Source organism: Bubalus kerabau, chromosome 1 (genome assembly GCF_029407905.1).
Source record: "Bubalus kerabau isolate K-KA32 ecotype Philippines breed swamp buffalo chromosome 1, PCC_UOA_SB_1v2, whole genome shotgun sequence".
NCBI classification, from domain to species: domain Eukaryota; kingdom Metazoa; phylum Chordata; class Mammalia; order Artiodactyla; family Bovidae; genus Bubalus; species Bubalus kerabau.
In genome coordinates, this window is record NC_073624.1 from 133,614,227 (window position 1) to 133,629,153 (window position 14,927).

The 14,927-nt window shown below is 34.7% G+C and overlaps 1 protein-coding gene across 1 annotated transcript in view; it reads left to right on the top strand.

The window, feature by feature from the left end:
* The window catches only part of RYR2 (ryanodine receptor 2), a 764,447-nt gene that overhangs the window by 595,439 nt on the left and 154,081 nt on the right, over window positions 1-14,927 (top strand). Inside the window, exons 66-68 of the mRNA XM_055589046.1 lie at window positions 8,643-8,703; window positions 10,338-10,576; window positions 12,066-12,147. Coding sequence (XP_055445021.1) covers window positions 8,643-8,703; window positions 10,338-10,576; window positions 12,066-12,147 — 382 coding nt within the window. The remainder of the gene's footprint in view (window positions 1-8,642; window positions 8,704-10,337; window positions 10,577-12,065; window positions 12,148-14,927) is intronic.

Genomic DNA, 14,927 nt, shown 5'->3' on the forward strand with positions numbered 1-14,927 from the left:
CCTATCTTTACATTATTTTTTTCTGTGTTCTGGGAGATACCAACTGATGATCAAAATGTTTTTCCTGTACTTAGTTCAAAAAATTGTTCACAGCCTAACTTAAGAATAAAGTGAGACAGAAGTGAAAGTTGAATTTAACAAAGAAATACTTGGGCTTGTGTCAAGTAGCAAAAAATATAGAAAGAAATACATTAACCTGAAACATGTCAGGAAGGTGGGATTAGTGATAAGAAGGAAGCATTAAAAAACACCAGGAGGTGAAACTCTTGTCATGATGGTGGTAATTGTGGGGAGCTGAGTTTGATCAGCAATGGAATATTTATTCCAAGGTGGCTGCCAGATTATAATTATATCTCTAAAACTTCATCTCTAGTTCAGAAAATTTTCTAATATATAAAATGAGGATTCCCCAAATTTAAACTTCTATATTTGCTTTATCTTTTACCTACTTTAAAATATTTTCTATACATTGAAGCACACTAAGAATTAAAGAGATGGGTCATGTTTTTATGCCTCATATATGCTTTTGAAGGTGTTTAAACCACTTCATTTTATCTTAGAAAAAGGTAGGATTTTTAAAAAGGGGAACAAGCCATATTCCCAGCATAACAGTAGTTCTGGTATACCTGTAAAATACTTTATGGAAAAAATAGTAAGTAAAATAGCATTTGTTTTATATATAGGGCTTCCCTGGTGGCTCAGTGGTAAAGAATCCACCTGCCAATGCAGGAGATGTGGTTTCAATCCATGGGTAGGGAAGATCCCCTGGAGAAGAGAATGGCAATCCACTCCTGTATTCTTTTTTAGGAAATCCCATGGACAGAGGAGCCTGGAGGGCTGCAGTCCATAGGATCGCAAAGAGTTGGACACAATTTAGCGACTAAATAGCAACAGTTTTATATGTAGTCTTCCCTTTTGACTTCTGAAATGCTTGCTAGTAATTATAAGTTGGTGTATTTTGGAACAAGTAAGTTCTTGTACTTTGGAAAATCAGTTAGAACTGGCTAAGACCCAGGCAGGTTGACAAGGTATAAGGACCCCATGTGCCATATTCAGGGACACATTGTTGACTAATGAAATACTGCTTTTAATGCCTCCATTTTCCCTCACTTATGCTAAGTCCCTCGCTTTGGACTTCCCCGGTGGCTCAGATGGTAAAGCATCTGCCTACAATGCAGGAGACCTGGGTTTGATCCCTGGGTTGGGAAGATCTGGAGAAGGAAATGGCAACCCACTCCAGTATTCTTGCCTGGAAAATCCCATGGACGGAGGAACCTGGTAGGCTACAGTCCATAGGGTAGCAAAGAGTCGGAGACGACTGAGCAACATTTGGTATTTGGTATGCTAAGTGGAAATTCTGAATGTCTAACTGCCTAATTTTAAGGCATTTAGAGAATCCTCAACGTCTACTCTTATAGCCTATTTAAGGCTCTCAGTTATTTTTAGAGGAAGTGGAATCTGGTAACCATAACTCCAACAGGAATAGCAGTAGTGACACAGCACTTCACGGCTTTCTTTTTCCATGTGGAAATAAATCAAGTGCCTTCATGACATTCATTTTATGCATTCATTCAGTAAATATTTTCTGTGTGTGAGGCATTCTCTTAGGCTCTGAGGATGGAAAAATGAAGATGTCTTTACCTCTTTACTACTCCCAACCTAAGCCAATCTACAGGTGTCTTTCACCTGTATGCCTCTAAGAACATGCTAACCCTGCTCTCAGAACTCCCTCTTGCCTTTCTAAACTGTGTTCCAAAACCATCATATCTCTCTCCTCCCCTCCAGAAAGCAAGACAAAGCAAAAAATGATCTCAAAACTGAATATACTCTTGTGTAGCCAGTGGCTTCCCATTTCTCTAGAATTAAGATCAGAATTGTTAATCTGGCCATTTAATCTGGTTAGTGTTTCATAGTCTTCCCCCTGTGTACCCCTCCATCCCTGTTTCCCAAAGAATTCTTGCTTCCTTACGATGCCTCAGCTTAAGTGGTCTTCTCTTTGCTTCTTGAAAGTGTCATTTTCATATCTGCCTCAGGCCATTTGCACCATCCGTGATTACTGACTGTAATGGGATCCTATATATGCCCCTCTCCAGTCCCTGACACCTATAATGGGATGAACTACCCACCTTTCAGATTTCAACCTAAGTAGTAGTCTCTCTGGAAAATCATAGCTGACCTCTCTGATTATACTCTCTCTACTATTATAACATTCTCTTAGCTCTATGTACTTTTTCTTCATCTCACTTGTGAGTTACTAGATTAACTTCTGTCTCTGGTGCAAAACTCAGCTCTTTGAAGGCTTATTTTTGTATCCTCAGAGCCCAGGAGGAAGTCTGGCACATAGTGGCTGTTTTATAAATATCTTATGATGGAATGAATCAACCAACCAGGTCTTACCTTTAAGAAGACTACAGTCTAAAGAGTAGATAAGTAAGCAGATGCTTTTAGCAATGAGATAAGCCTATCAGTTTGGAATTTTCTTACATTCACAAATAGCCCAAACTTTACATTTTTTTCCCCTTGAGAATAAGAAAAATATAGTATCCATTTATCTCACAATTGCAATGGCACCCCACTCCAGTACTCTTGCCTGGAAAATCCCATGGATGGAGGAGCCTGGTAGGCTGCAGTCCATGGGGTCGCTAGGAGTCGGACATGACTGAGCGACTTCACTTTCACTTTTCACTTTCATGCACTGGAGAAGGCAATGGCAACCCACTCCAGTGTTCTTGCCTGGAGAATCCCAGGGACGGGGGAGCCTGGTAGGCTGCCATCTGTGGGGTCGCACAGAGTCAGACATGACTGAAGTGACTTAGCTTAGCTTAGCTTATCTCACAATTGGTGAGAATCACATTTTTAAAAAATTCTTAAAGCCTTCTACTTAGAGCACTTCCATTGAAAAGGAAGTAACACTATAACTCATGACTCTTAAAACAAGATCATTAAACTCTACTAACAATGATCTATTCAGTTCAAGATACTATTCCAGAAGGCTGGCATAAAATAGTTATCATTTAGAGGCTTTGTCTACTTTCCTGTTTTCTGCTGAGTTTTTAACACAATAGCAAGACAGTTAATTAGCAAGACAGTTAGTCCAGAGAGTCCTAGGATTTACTGGAGAATTTCCAGCTTTGATGACAAACAGGTTTCTAGGAATGCCTGGAGTAAAGGAAGCATTTTGCAGCATGATCAGAATATTTCTTATCAGCAATATTTCTTCTGGTTGACCTCAATAACCCTAGAACTCAACATTTGCACATCATTAATACAGCTCCAATATTAGCTTCAGGAATATTGGACAAGTATTATCACATGTTTAAATGAAACAACAGGTTTTGTTAAAATACTTGTTTTCTCTCTCTAGGTGAGTATGACTGATTTAAACTGGTGCCAAAATCTTAATATTGTTTTTAAAATAGTTTTATATTGTGAATTCTATCCATTGATATCTCTCTCTGATTAAAAAATTAGTGGATTAAGTTTATGTTGATTCCCCTGTGACCGCCCCCCCCAAACCCTGTTCATGTATTTAAATGAAGAGTTTTCTTGTATCAGGAGATATTAGGAAATATTACAGTCATCCTTCCATATCCGCAGGCTCTGCATCTATGAATTCAACCAATCAGGGATCAAAAATACTCAAAAAAAAATAATTCCAGAAGGTTCCAAAAAGTACCACTTGAATTCACCATATCTCAACAAATTTGCATAACTTTTACATTATATTCTGTATTATTAGTAATCTAGAGATGATTTAATGTAAAAAGGATGATGCGTGTATGTTATATGCAAATACTATGCTATTTTATACAAGGGACTCAAGCATCCTTGGATTTTGGTGTTGGGGGAGGGTCTTGGGACCAGTCCCCTGCGGATACTGAGGAACGACTGTTAATTTTGTATTGTCCCTAAAAAAGGTTCAGATTGTGTATGTGTTTGTTTAATAGGATACATATAATGAAATGAAAGTCATTTGAAGCACTAAGAATCCCTGAGGATAGTGCCTTTGGGAGAACTGAGAATGTCATTATGCTAAGAATTTAATGGTTTAAATCAAATTTTAAAAGTAGGACAATCTACTTTTTAAAAAGTTCCGTTTTCTATTGGGGTATAATTGGTTAACAATGTTGTGCTAGTTTCATGTCTACAGAAAAGTGATTCCGTCATACATATGCATCTATTCTTTTTAAAATTATTTTCTCATTTAGGTTGCTAGAGAATATTAAGCAGAGTTCCCTGTGCTATACAGTAGGTCCTTGTTGATTACTATTTTGCATATATAGCAAGTTTCCTTTATACATTAGGAAACTCTTGTTTTTATCATACATACTGTCCTAAAACTACAGAATCTTTCAGTCATATTAAGACCTTAAGGATCCTCTTAATGATGAATGGTGGTTTAGTCACTAAGTCGTGTCTAACTCCTGTGACTGAAAGATTCTGTAGTTTTAGGACAGTATGTATGAGAAAAGCAAGAGTTTCAATTTATAAAGGAAACTTGCTATATTAAAAATAGCTTAATTCTTATAGAGGGTAAATATCAGACTCAGACATTTCAATGAACATAATATCAGAAGATAGATAGATACTTCTTTCATTTCAATATGCCACTCTGAGAGGATTTCCTGACTTTGAGCAAAAGAAAAGCATGTACAATATATGTTCTCAGTTGAACTGAAACTTTTCACCAAGTTAGGGACTCAGTAATTTTAATCTTTTCAATATCACAGGCTTCAGAAGTAATGAAATCTTCAGCATGCTTCAATTTCTACCTACTCATAATTTGGAGAGAAATTTTTACCTTTTAGCATAATTTTATTTCATCTTATTAATAAATATTTTTCTAAGGTTAATCATCTCTTCAGAGAAGATAGTAAAATGAGATATTGTATCAGGAGCCATGTTAGGAAAGTAAAGAAGAATAAAAATTAGAATAACTGTTGACTGTTTTCCTAGGAGAAAGTCAACATTCTGCGAATTCTCAGTATATTAGTTTATAAAACAGCAGCAGTTACATGTATCAAATTTTGGATACCATTGAAAACTCCTGAACTGTAGAAACCTTATATTTAAAACCATAAAACAGTTTGAGATTAAAATGCAAAAAGGATATTTTGACTCTAACAGCTTTAGCTTTGTTATTATTTAGGGAGTTGTTTTATTTTATGAGTTGCTAACAATGTTTTTAAAAACCCTGTGCTTGGGTATGTTGTCATTAGATTCTATGAGCTGTAATTTTAATTTTGTACCTTTGTATCTTTGATGTTACACACACACACACACAAACACATAATCTTAAAGATATTAGGTAATCCGTAAGTATTGTCCTGTGTTTAGAAGTATGAGAGTTATGTTTGAAGACAGAGGACATAGCTTGAACTTGGAAAAAACACCAGTTGAAAGTATCAAACTTTTGGTTTTTATACTACTTAGAGCAGTTAAGAAATTGCATACAGTTAAGTATGTGAAAATACAGTCATGACCTTAAAATTTTAACAGCTTACTATGCTCTGAACTAGCCCTTCTGGTTCTTACTAATAGTGTGATTGACATTCCTGATGATGGTGATCTATATCTCCTTCAGAAGGACAATATCCAGGTTGCTATTTTATTTAAAAGTCTTACTGCATACTTTATCTCTTCATGATTAACCATTAGTTTAGGCATCTATACATGCCAATGAAATAGATTCTTTTGCTTGGTCCATACATTATAACACTAAAGTTCAGTTAATACTTTCTTTCATTCCTTAGGGTCTTTTCCCCACCATTTTTTATGGAGGGCTGTTTCCATTTAAAGTTGTACTCTGTCTGATCTGGAGTGTCCGAAAATGTGTATTCTGCCTGAGCTTATAGTTTTGTGACTTTGTTAATCACAGAAATCTCATATTCACCATACAAATGTTCACTTGACCCACAGAACTTGTCTAGCCACTGGTGCCCTTTCTTACTCTTCATACTCACATCCCATTGTCATCCCACAGATACTAATTGAGCTCCTGCTATGTGTCAGGCACTAGTCTAGGTGCTGGGCTACATCAGGGCACAAAGCAAACAAAAATCACACCTCACAAGCTTATACAAATAGAAGTTTAAAATGCCCTGAGCCTCCTTTTGGAAAAAGGCATTGCCAGGCTCAGTATGAAGTACAGATACTGATCATCTGTATAAAGGGACAATAGAACTGTGAGTTTTAGGAAAAGAGTTAGAGGCCAGCCTCTCTGAATTGGTGCTGACTTTGGTTGCATGAGATTCATGGGCATCGCTTTGTATCCCCTCTCCCTCCCAGGCCTTCCCTCTGTCATTTTCTGTGCTGCATCCTCCTTATGGTTTTTACCTCCAAACATTAGAGGTTATTGGACCTTTCTGCCTCTATATTTATGTTCATGCTAACATTTGATTCAGCCCCATGATTCAAAGAAATGTCCATATGCTTAGGAGACCCAGATTTACAGCTCCAACTTAGATCTCATCTCTGCACTCCGGATTTTTGTATCAGTTGCCTATTCCATATCTCAAGCTGAGATGAATAGGCCCATTGCACTTCACCTGTTGAAAGCAGAATATCCAACTCCCACCCCTCCCCTCCCCTTGCATTCTCTGACCTCCACCTTGTACTCTCTGCACATCACTGAATCCTACCACCATTCACCCAACTGCTCAGACAGTTGCTCACCCAAACAGTTGCGGAGTTATCCTTGCCTCCTTTCCCTCTCACCAACAGGCAACACATAAGCAAAAAGTGAACATACGTTCTTAATTGCTTCACCAATAATATCCTAGGCCAAATTTGCCATCTTCAATCTACTGGTTCTAGACGACTGCAAGGGCTTCCTAACTCACTTTTACTCTTGCCCTCCCAGAATTTGGCACACTGGAATGAATCCTCTTAACGTATAAATTGGCTCACATTCTGTTCAAAATGTCTTCCTATTGCACTTAAAAAAAAAAAAAAAAAAGTCCAAAGTGCTTGCTCTGGTTGTGATACTCTAGAACCTGGTTCCCTTGTCTCCACCATATATTCTCCTTCTTTTTCCTGAATTTGTCCACAGCATCCATCTTGACTTCCTTGCCAGGATCAGTAGGTTCATTTTCTGCCCCAGAGCCTTTGCACATCTGTTTGTACCACCTGGGCTCTTCTCCCATATATATGCATGGTTTGTCCTTTCAGTTCATTTAAATCTCTGATCAAATGCCATCTCCTTGGGGAGGACCCAATGACCACTCCCCCTGTTACTCTGTCCAGTTGCTCTCATCCCCATTCCCTGCTATATATACTTTTACCTTGGCTATATATTATGTAACATATTGATTTTTTTTTTTTTGGCTTAATAGTTCATTATGTGTCCTCCATTAAAATGCAAGTACCATAACTCTAGCTTATTACTGGAAGTTTAAGAGTACCTGGTATTTATTGTGTATTTATTGAGTGAATGAATAACTAAATGAATAATACTTCTAAGGACTATAGTAGAAGCCCTAGCACTGCCACGAGTTAATAGACAGGGGCATGGCAAGTTCTGCCCTTCTACGGATTTTATCATCATTATTATTGGAAGTTCTGAGATTCAAAGCATGAGATTAATGGAACATTTACTGAAAGAACTCAAGAGTCTCAGCAATGAATACCTAATTTATTTTTTCGTATTTGTGTTATACCTGGAATGCCCACATACTAAGGAAATGATTAATTTCCATGTATGTTTAATTCATTCATTTTAGGGTACTTTTGTGTATAAAGAGTATAGTATACTCAAATGTTTTAAAAACTCACATTCAAATAAGAGTTGTTAACCTAAGGACCAGGAAATTATTGTATATATTACATGTAGGAAAGCATGAAATGAAGAAGTGATGAGTGTCAGACTATATTGTGCGTGGTCACTTTGTTACTTTGGATTCATATGTTCTTTATTGTATCCTTATCATAAAGTAAAATATATGTATTATATGATTCATATTTCTGTACTTAGTGATGAAATATTCCTATCAAAATGGCTGAGTTTCATCTTATTTTTCAAGGGGAGTTGCCCCATTTTAGATATCTCATAAGTAACGTCTAACTTCTTCAGCCTCTGATACTTTCTTACATGATGGTTTGGTACTTCTTTTTCACCAAAGACCAACAACATTCAGGCATGTTCATGTGAATGCAGTTAAATTCAGGCAAAATAATTCATCTTAATGCAGTTGAATGCAATAAGAAAGCAGACATACTTGGGGTAATTAAAAGGGAATTAAATTTTATTAGACTTTAACTCACCTCATTTCACAGAGGATATTGGCTGACTTAAAAAGTTGACATACAATATGATTTAAAAATAATGTGAACTGGTATTGGGAGGGGGATATGTTTGAAGAATCCAGTTAAAATTCTTTGGATGGTGCAGTGCTTTGAATGCTTCTTGAGTATGTCAGCTATTTGATGAAACATGCTTTATTGCTTTTCTACTTACATTTGCATAACCACTTTTAAGCAGAAAAACTGCATGATTTTAAACTTGATTATCAAAAAGTCCCTTGAATTGAGTTATCCTTATTGAGTTGTGCCTTGACTAATTTTTTGGAACACAAGCGGTAATAGAAAGAGGAACACTGAGAATTTCTCAGAGCAGTTTATACAGCTATTTGTTTCCTCTTTAGGAAATGATGCAACATCAATTGTCAACTGTCTTCATATTTTGGGTCAGACTTTGGATGCAAGGTAAATGGATATGTTTTTATCTCAGTCAATGAGTGTAAAAATGATATATAGGAATCTGAAGAAAAAGCTAGTGTCTTCGTTGGAATTGTAATGAAGACTTCAGGTGAAAAAGAAAATATCTTATAAATTAATAATACAAGTAAGAAAGTGTTAGTCGCTCAGTCGTGCCCAGCTCTTTGTGACCCCATGGACTGCAGCCCACCAGGCTCCTCTGTCCATGAGATTTTCTAGGCAAGGATACTGGAGTGGGTCGCCATTTTCTTCTCCAGGAGATCTTCCCAACCCAGGGATCGAACCCAGGTCTCCTGCACTGCAGGCACATTCTTTACCAACTGAGCTACAAGGGAAGCCCAATAATACAAGAGCATTATATTATTTTTATATATAATCAGATACAGATTGTTATTTAAATTTCAAGTAATTTCTGTAGTGGCTAGGTATATAATTGAGAGTTGCATTGGGACTATATCATGTGAGGTAAAAATAATGAGGTACAACTCTAGACAGCTTATTAACTTCAAAGCATGGTATTTGTACTCCATTTTGTTATAATATTTAGTTTTATAGGAAACATGAGGGTTTTATTCTTATTTTACAGTTGAGTAAAGTGAAGCTCAAGATTCCATAATAAGTGTGGAAGTAGGCCAATTTCCAAGTCCATGCACTTTCTACCCTGCCCTAGTATCACCGTGACCAGAAATCCAAATACAAAACCGATTTGGTTAGCTTGATTCAGCCATTAAACCATTCATTTAATTCATTAATTATCCAGGATATATCTAAATAAAAGTTCCTAAAAGTCTTCCACAGAGAATATTCAGTGATACCTTGAATTATTCATTTTAATGTTTAAGATTTTATTTGAGATGTTTTATATAATAAATGAAGAAAGAAGATACAATTATGCACCTTGATTTTCTACATGAAATAGTGGCTTTTAGCATGCCACTTTCATACAGAGTTCAGTCTTCAGAGACGTATTTAGAAAAAACTGATTTTCTACCATTAAAAGTAAAAAAAAAAAAAAAAAAGTCTATCAGTTGGTAACTTGGTTTAACCGCCATTAAATGTTTCTTTCACACCCATTGCCTCACAAAACAGTCTAGTTTTGTTGGATCTGAGGTGAACTAAACTGGCTCAGGACCTAAGTTTTGTTAGTCATGAAATAAGTATTCTCAAAATTTGAGACCACAGTTGAAAAGCATAAATCATTATAACTTTGGGAGCCATTTGGGATTTCCCTAACAGTCCAGTGGTTGATTCAGAGCTCCCAACATAGAGGGCAGGTTTGGGGTTTGATCCCTGGTTGGGGGATTAAGGTTCCTCATTTGTGCGTCCACAGGGAGGGTCGGGAGAGTAGGGAGGATGTTTAGAAAAAAAAAAAAAAAGAACTACATTTTGCTTCAAGATCCTAATTAAGTTGACTCTAAAGGCATTTAGGAAAGATTATGCATGTATGGAGTGATATTACTATAACTTCAAGTATATAAGAAAAAAAATGTTATTTGAAAGTGGATTAAAAAAATTAAGTTGACTATCGTCATGAACAAATAAACATGATTTAAAAGCATGTTATATTTGTATTTTATGTGCTCCTACCACAAGGTATAAGTTGTCCCTTCTTTCCTCCCTAGGACTGTGATGAAGACTGGCCTGGAGAGTGTTAAAAGTGCTCTCAGAGCCTTCCTGGACAATGCTGCAGAGGATCTGGAGAAGACGATGGAGAATCTTAAGCAGGGCCAGTTCACCCACACCCGAAACCAACCCAAAGGTGTTACTCAGATTATCAATTATACCACGGTGGCACTGTTGCCAATGCTGTCATCATTATTTGAGCATATTGGCCAGCATCAATTCGGAGAAGATCTAATATGTATGTAAATCTATTAGAGTTTCATTATCTAAATAGTACAATCGGAAATTGTAACAGCCACATCATAGAGATTACTCAAACACTGCTTTAAATTTTTTTTTTTTTTGGAAGAACACTTGAGGTTGACATTTGAGTTACAAAACTATTATTATAGAGATAGATCATGAATTCACAGGAGGGACCAGTAAGGTAGTGGTTATAGATAGTCTACATTGTTGACATACAAGTTCCAAATTTTACTCTTTTTATGATGTCTTTTTCCATGGAAATTTTCTAATGCAGTTTCACCATAGGACATGCAGCATTAAGTGTTTTCAAATTATTTCTGAGTTGATGCAAATTGTTTCTGCAAGCTCTCCTACCAATATGTGAAGACTGCTGAGACAAAGTCTGTGTCTAAATAATTGATCTACCAGGGTGGCTCAAATGTCTTTGGTTTATAGATTTCAGTCTGTTTTCATAGGGGATTTCATCTGCTGTTTTTGTCTGGAATTCTGTAGTTATTAAAAATATCCACAGAATGCCCAAGCTCGAGTGGAAAGAGAACACGTGACCTAGGTTCCTTCCCTTCTGCCTATATGAACATGAAGGAAGATAAAAGCCCGTATCTAGCAGTCAAGTGGGTCTTGCCCACAGACCCACCCACTCAGACTCTCAAATGGTGTAGGTCTCCCAGGTAAAGTTCTGTAAAAACCATTGTGGTAATCAGAGAATGGCACAAAGACTAGTTTCAAAATATTGACACTACTTGAACCAGTGGGAACATTACTTCCCATCCCATATTGACACAGAAACAAGTATGGGAGAGGAGAATGATTTCTCCATTCATGATATGGTGTGTCCTCCAGAAAGTGGTAACAGAGTTGGCATTAGAAATCCAAGGTTCTTGTATTTCTTTGCCTGTTGAACATGTTTATTGAATCAGAGATCATCTTAGAAGTTTTATTTTCTAGCTTTAGAAACTACAAGAGTAACTTTCTTACGCTTTGAATTCTAACTTGTTTCAGAAATAAATGATACACCCCATTCTCCAGCATTCTCATTCTTGTTCATTTGAGAGTTAAAATAAAAGATACTGTCTTTATGTACCTTTGAAACAGGAGTCAAAATGGACCTGTCCTCCCAGATATTCTTGTGCTTAGTTTTATTCTTGAAGAAATCCTTATTCTTATGCCTAAAGAAAAATGATAAATTGTTCCTGATAATATTCTGTCTGTATAATCAGAGCATGAGTCTTTAGAATGCTTTTAGCTCCTTGAAGAAGACTTTTATTTGAGAAAAAAGTTTTAAATGTAATTTAAATGTAATTTTAAAATTTTGTGTTTTAAAATATAATCATGAATTTAAATATAATTGTATATGTTCTTATATTTTGTCAAATATTAAAATATTAGTATGTCTTTGATATAGAATTTTGTTTTTAGCCTAAACTTTCTCAGGACAGTGTATTGATAACAAGTGTTTTGAATGAAATTCTCTTTTTCCTTAGTGGAAGATGTACAGGTGTCATGTTATAGAATTCTGACTAGCTTGTATGCTTTGGGAACCAGCAAGAGTATTTATGTGGAAAGGTAAGATTTTAAGAGTTTAACTTCTTACTAATAGTTTTTTTAGATGTTATAATTATTCATTTCCAGGGTTTCATTTTATAACTTTTTCCTTAGTTATAAGCTAAACAACCAGATTGATGTGTTGAATTCCTTGGGAGGAATTATGTAATCTTTAAGCTAAATGCTAAATTTGATTGATATGTTTATTAATATAATAAATGACAACTTATGAATGAAAAATGTAAAGCAATAATGGTAAAGACCATATTTAATATAAAGTTTACACTTTACAGCATTAATGAATCTTATAAAAGACTGAATATGGGTAGTTATTAAACCAGTTTAATTTTTTCTTAAGTTCAAGAGGGGAAGATTTGCAGGGTCAGAGGATGTGGACAGATCAAGTAAGATAAGGTGTCCCCACTGAACTGAAACAAAGGGATCACTGGTAACTTTAGTAAAAAATTTCTATGGAAGAGAGAAGAAAAATAAGACTTTTTTTTTACCAGTTAAAATAAATAAAAAGATATGCTAATAAAAGACCAATAAATGAAGTAAATAAATCAAAGGTATTCTGAGAGAGGAATATTGAGTAGATGTAAATTCTCTTCAAATTAATCTTAATTATAATACAATTTCAAGTAGATATTTGCTTTTTTACTGAACTTGAAAAAATAATTCAGAAGTTCATTAGGAAGAATAAATGCATGAGACTAGCATATACAATTTTGAGAGAGAAAAATAAAATAATAAATGGGTATGTATGTGGCCTACCAAATATTAAAACTTTTTAAAAATGGTAAAGTTGCAATTACCAGTATATAGGAAAGTAGATCAATGGAAAAAAATAATTGCTTTTTTCTAAATATTTCTGAAGTTTTATCTGCATTTTAAGTTAATCTTTTTTAAATAATTTTTTGTGGCTATAAAATATATTTTATCCTAAGGAAGTATCATATTGAAATGTTCCTTCATTTTTGACTTATAGCCTCTTTTCTCTTTTCATTATCATAAATAATGCTAAATCTATGTTCAAAATTTTCTGTGTGTATTTATTTTCTTTCCTTTATCAGAATTTGGAGATCTGGGTTAAAAAGTATGCACATATTAAAGGTTTATGATACACATTTTACTATCTTTTAAAAAATTGATTCGTTTTATACTATAAAGTTTGCAAGAGGATTCTTACTTCCTCACATGTTTCTCATTTCTGATTATTCTTTTTAACTATTTATAAATTTAATAGTTAAAATGGGATATCATTTTTATTTTCAGGTGCATTTCTCTGATTACTCGATATGGGCTACTCTGTTATGTTTACTTTGCCATTTTTATTTATTTGATAAATTACCTTTTCTAATTTTTTGTCCATTTTTCTATTAGTTTATTGTCTTACTCATCAGTAATAACCTTTCTATTTATTCATTATTAACCTCTTGTCTGTCATTTCTCCTGTTTTTATGATTTTTCACATTTTTATCCCTTTATAGTGCTTATATATAAGACATAATGTACAGATAGTTTTTATGTCATGAGAGTTTTGAACTTTTATATAATCAAATCTACCAGTTACATCATATGTGTCTTCCTCTTATTTTCATGATTTTAAAAAGTTTATACTATACCTTAACAACTAGAAATTAAAATATTTGCTCTCCTAGGTTTTTCATGTTTTCATTTGTCTAGATTTACTTTTTCATTCTTTTGTTCATTCAGTAAATATTTATTAAATGTCAGATTCTGGGATACAACAGTGAACAGATAGATCCCTGCTCTCAAAGAGCTTATGTCAAGTGGAAGAAACAGAACAAATAAACTGATAAATGTTATAGTGGCAAGTTATTGTGTGTGAGGAGCACACAATACAGAGAATTACATGGTGTCGTCAGGAATGTATTTTTTAAAACATGGTTCTTTGGAACTCAAAACTTTCTTTACTCAATAGGAAACAAGTAGAAGGTAAGTCTAGGTTTGTGTCTAATAACTTTTGTTGTCTCATTGAAATATGACTGGAGTCTTTAGCCAAATCATGGTTAAAAAAGCAAGCGTGAGAAGCTTGAGGAAGGCAGAGAATATCTGAAATCGTTTGTTGTTCTTCGGTTGCTAATTTGTGTCTCTTTGCGACCCCATGGACTGCAGCACACCAGGCTTCTCTGTCCTTCACTACCTCCCGGAGTTTGCTCAAGTTCATGTCCATTGAGTTGGTGATGGTGTCTAACCATCTAATCATCTGTTGCCCTCTTCTGAAATGATTATCTCAGGGCTAAGAAGAGAATTTACTAGAAATGCATCTGAATTTCGTGTTTCTGTTTGGTGTTTGTTATGTAGAATTTAAATTCAATTTTTAAATCATCCATTGTGTCTAAGATAATGATTTATTAAATGTTTCTTTTATTCACTGATTTAAAATAAACTCAATCATACACTAAATATGATAGGTTATATTTCTAGAATGTGTTCTAGAATATACATTTCTAGAATTCTGTTCTATTGTTTGATTTTTTGAATGATAAGAACAGTACTGTTTAACCTAAATTATTAGTATTTTGTAATTTATTTTAATACCTGGTAGTCAAAATTCTCTTATGCCTCAGCAGTTATTCTCTTATACCTCAGCACTTACTGTTATTGTTTTTTGCTGTTCTTGCCTGGATATTTTTCTTGATAAAATTTGGATCATTCTCTTAGAGTCTAAAAAAAAGGTATATGTGCATTTTATTCAGTTAACTTCACAATTGTAGAGTGATTCTGGGCAAATATAAAAATAAAAATTTGAAAGTGAATAAAAGGTATTTTGAAAA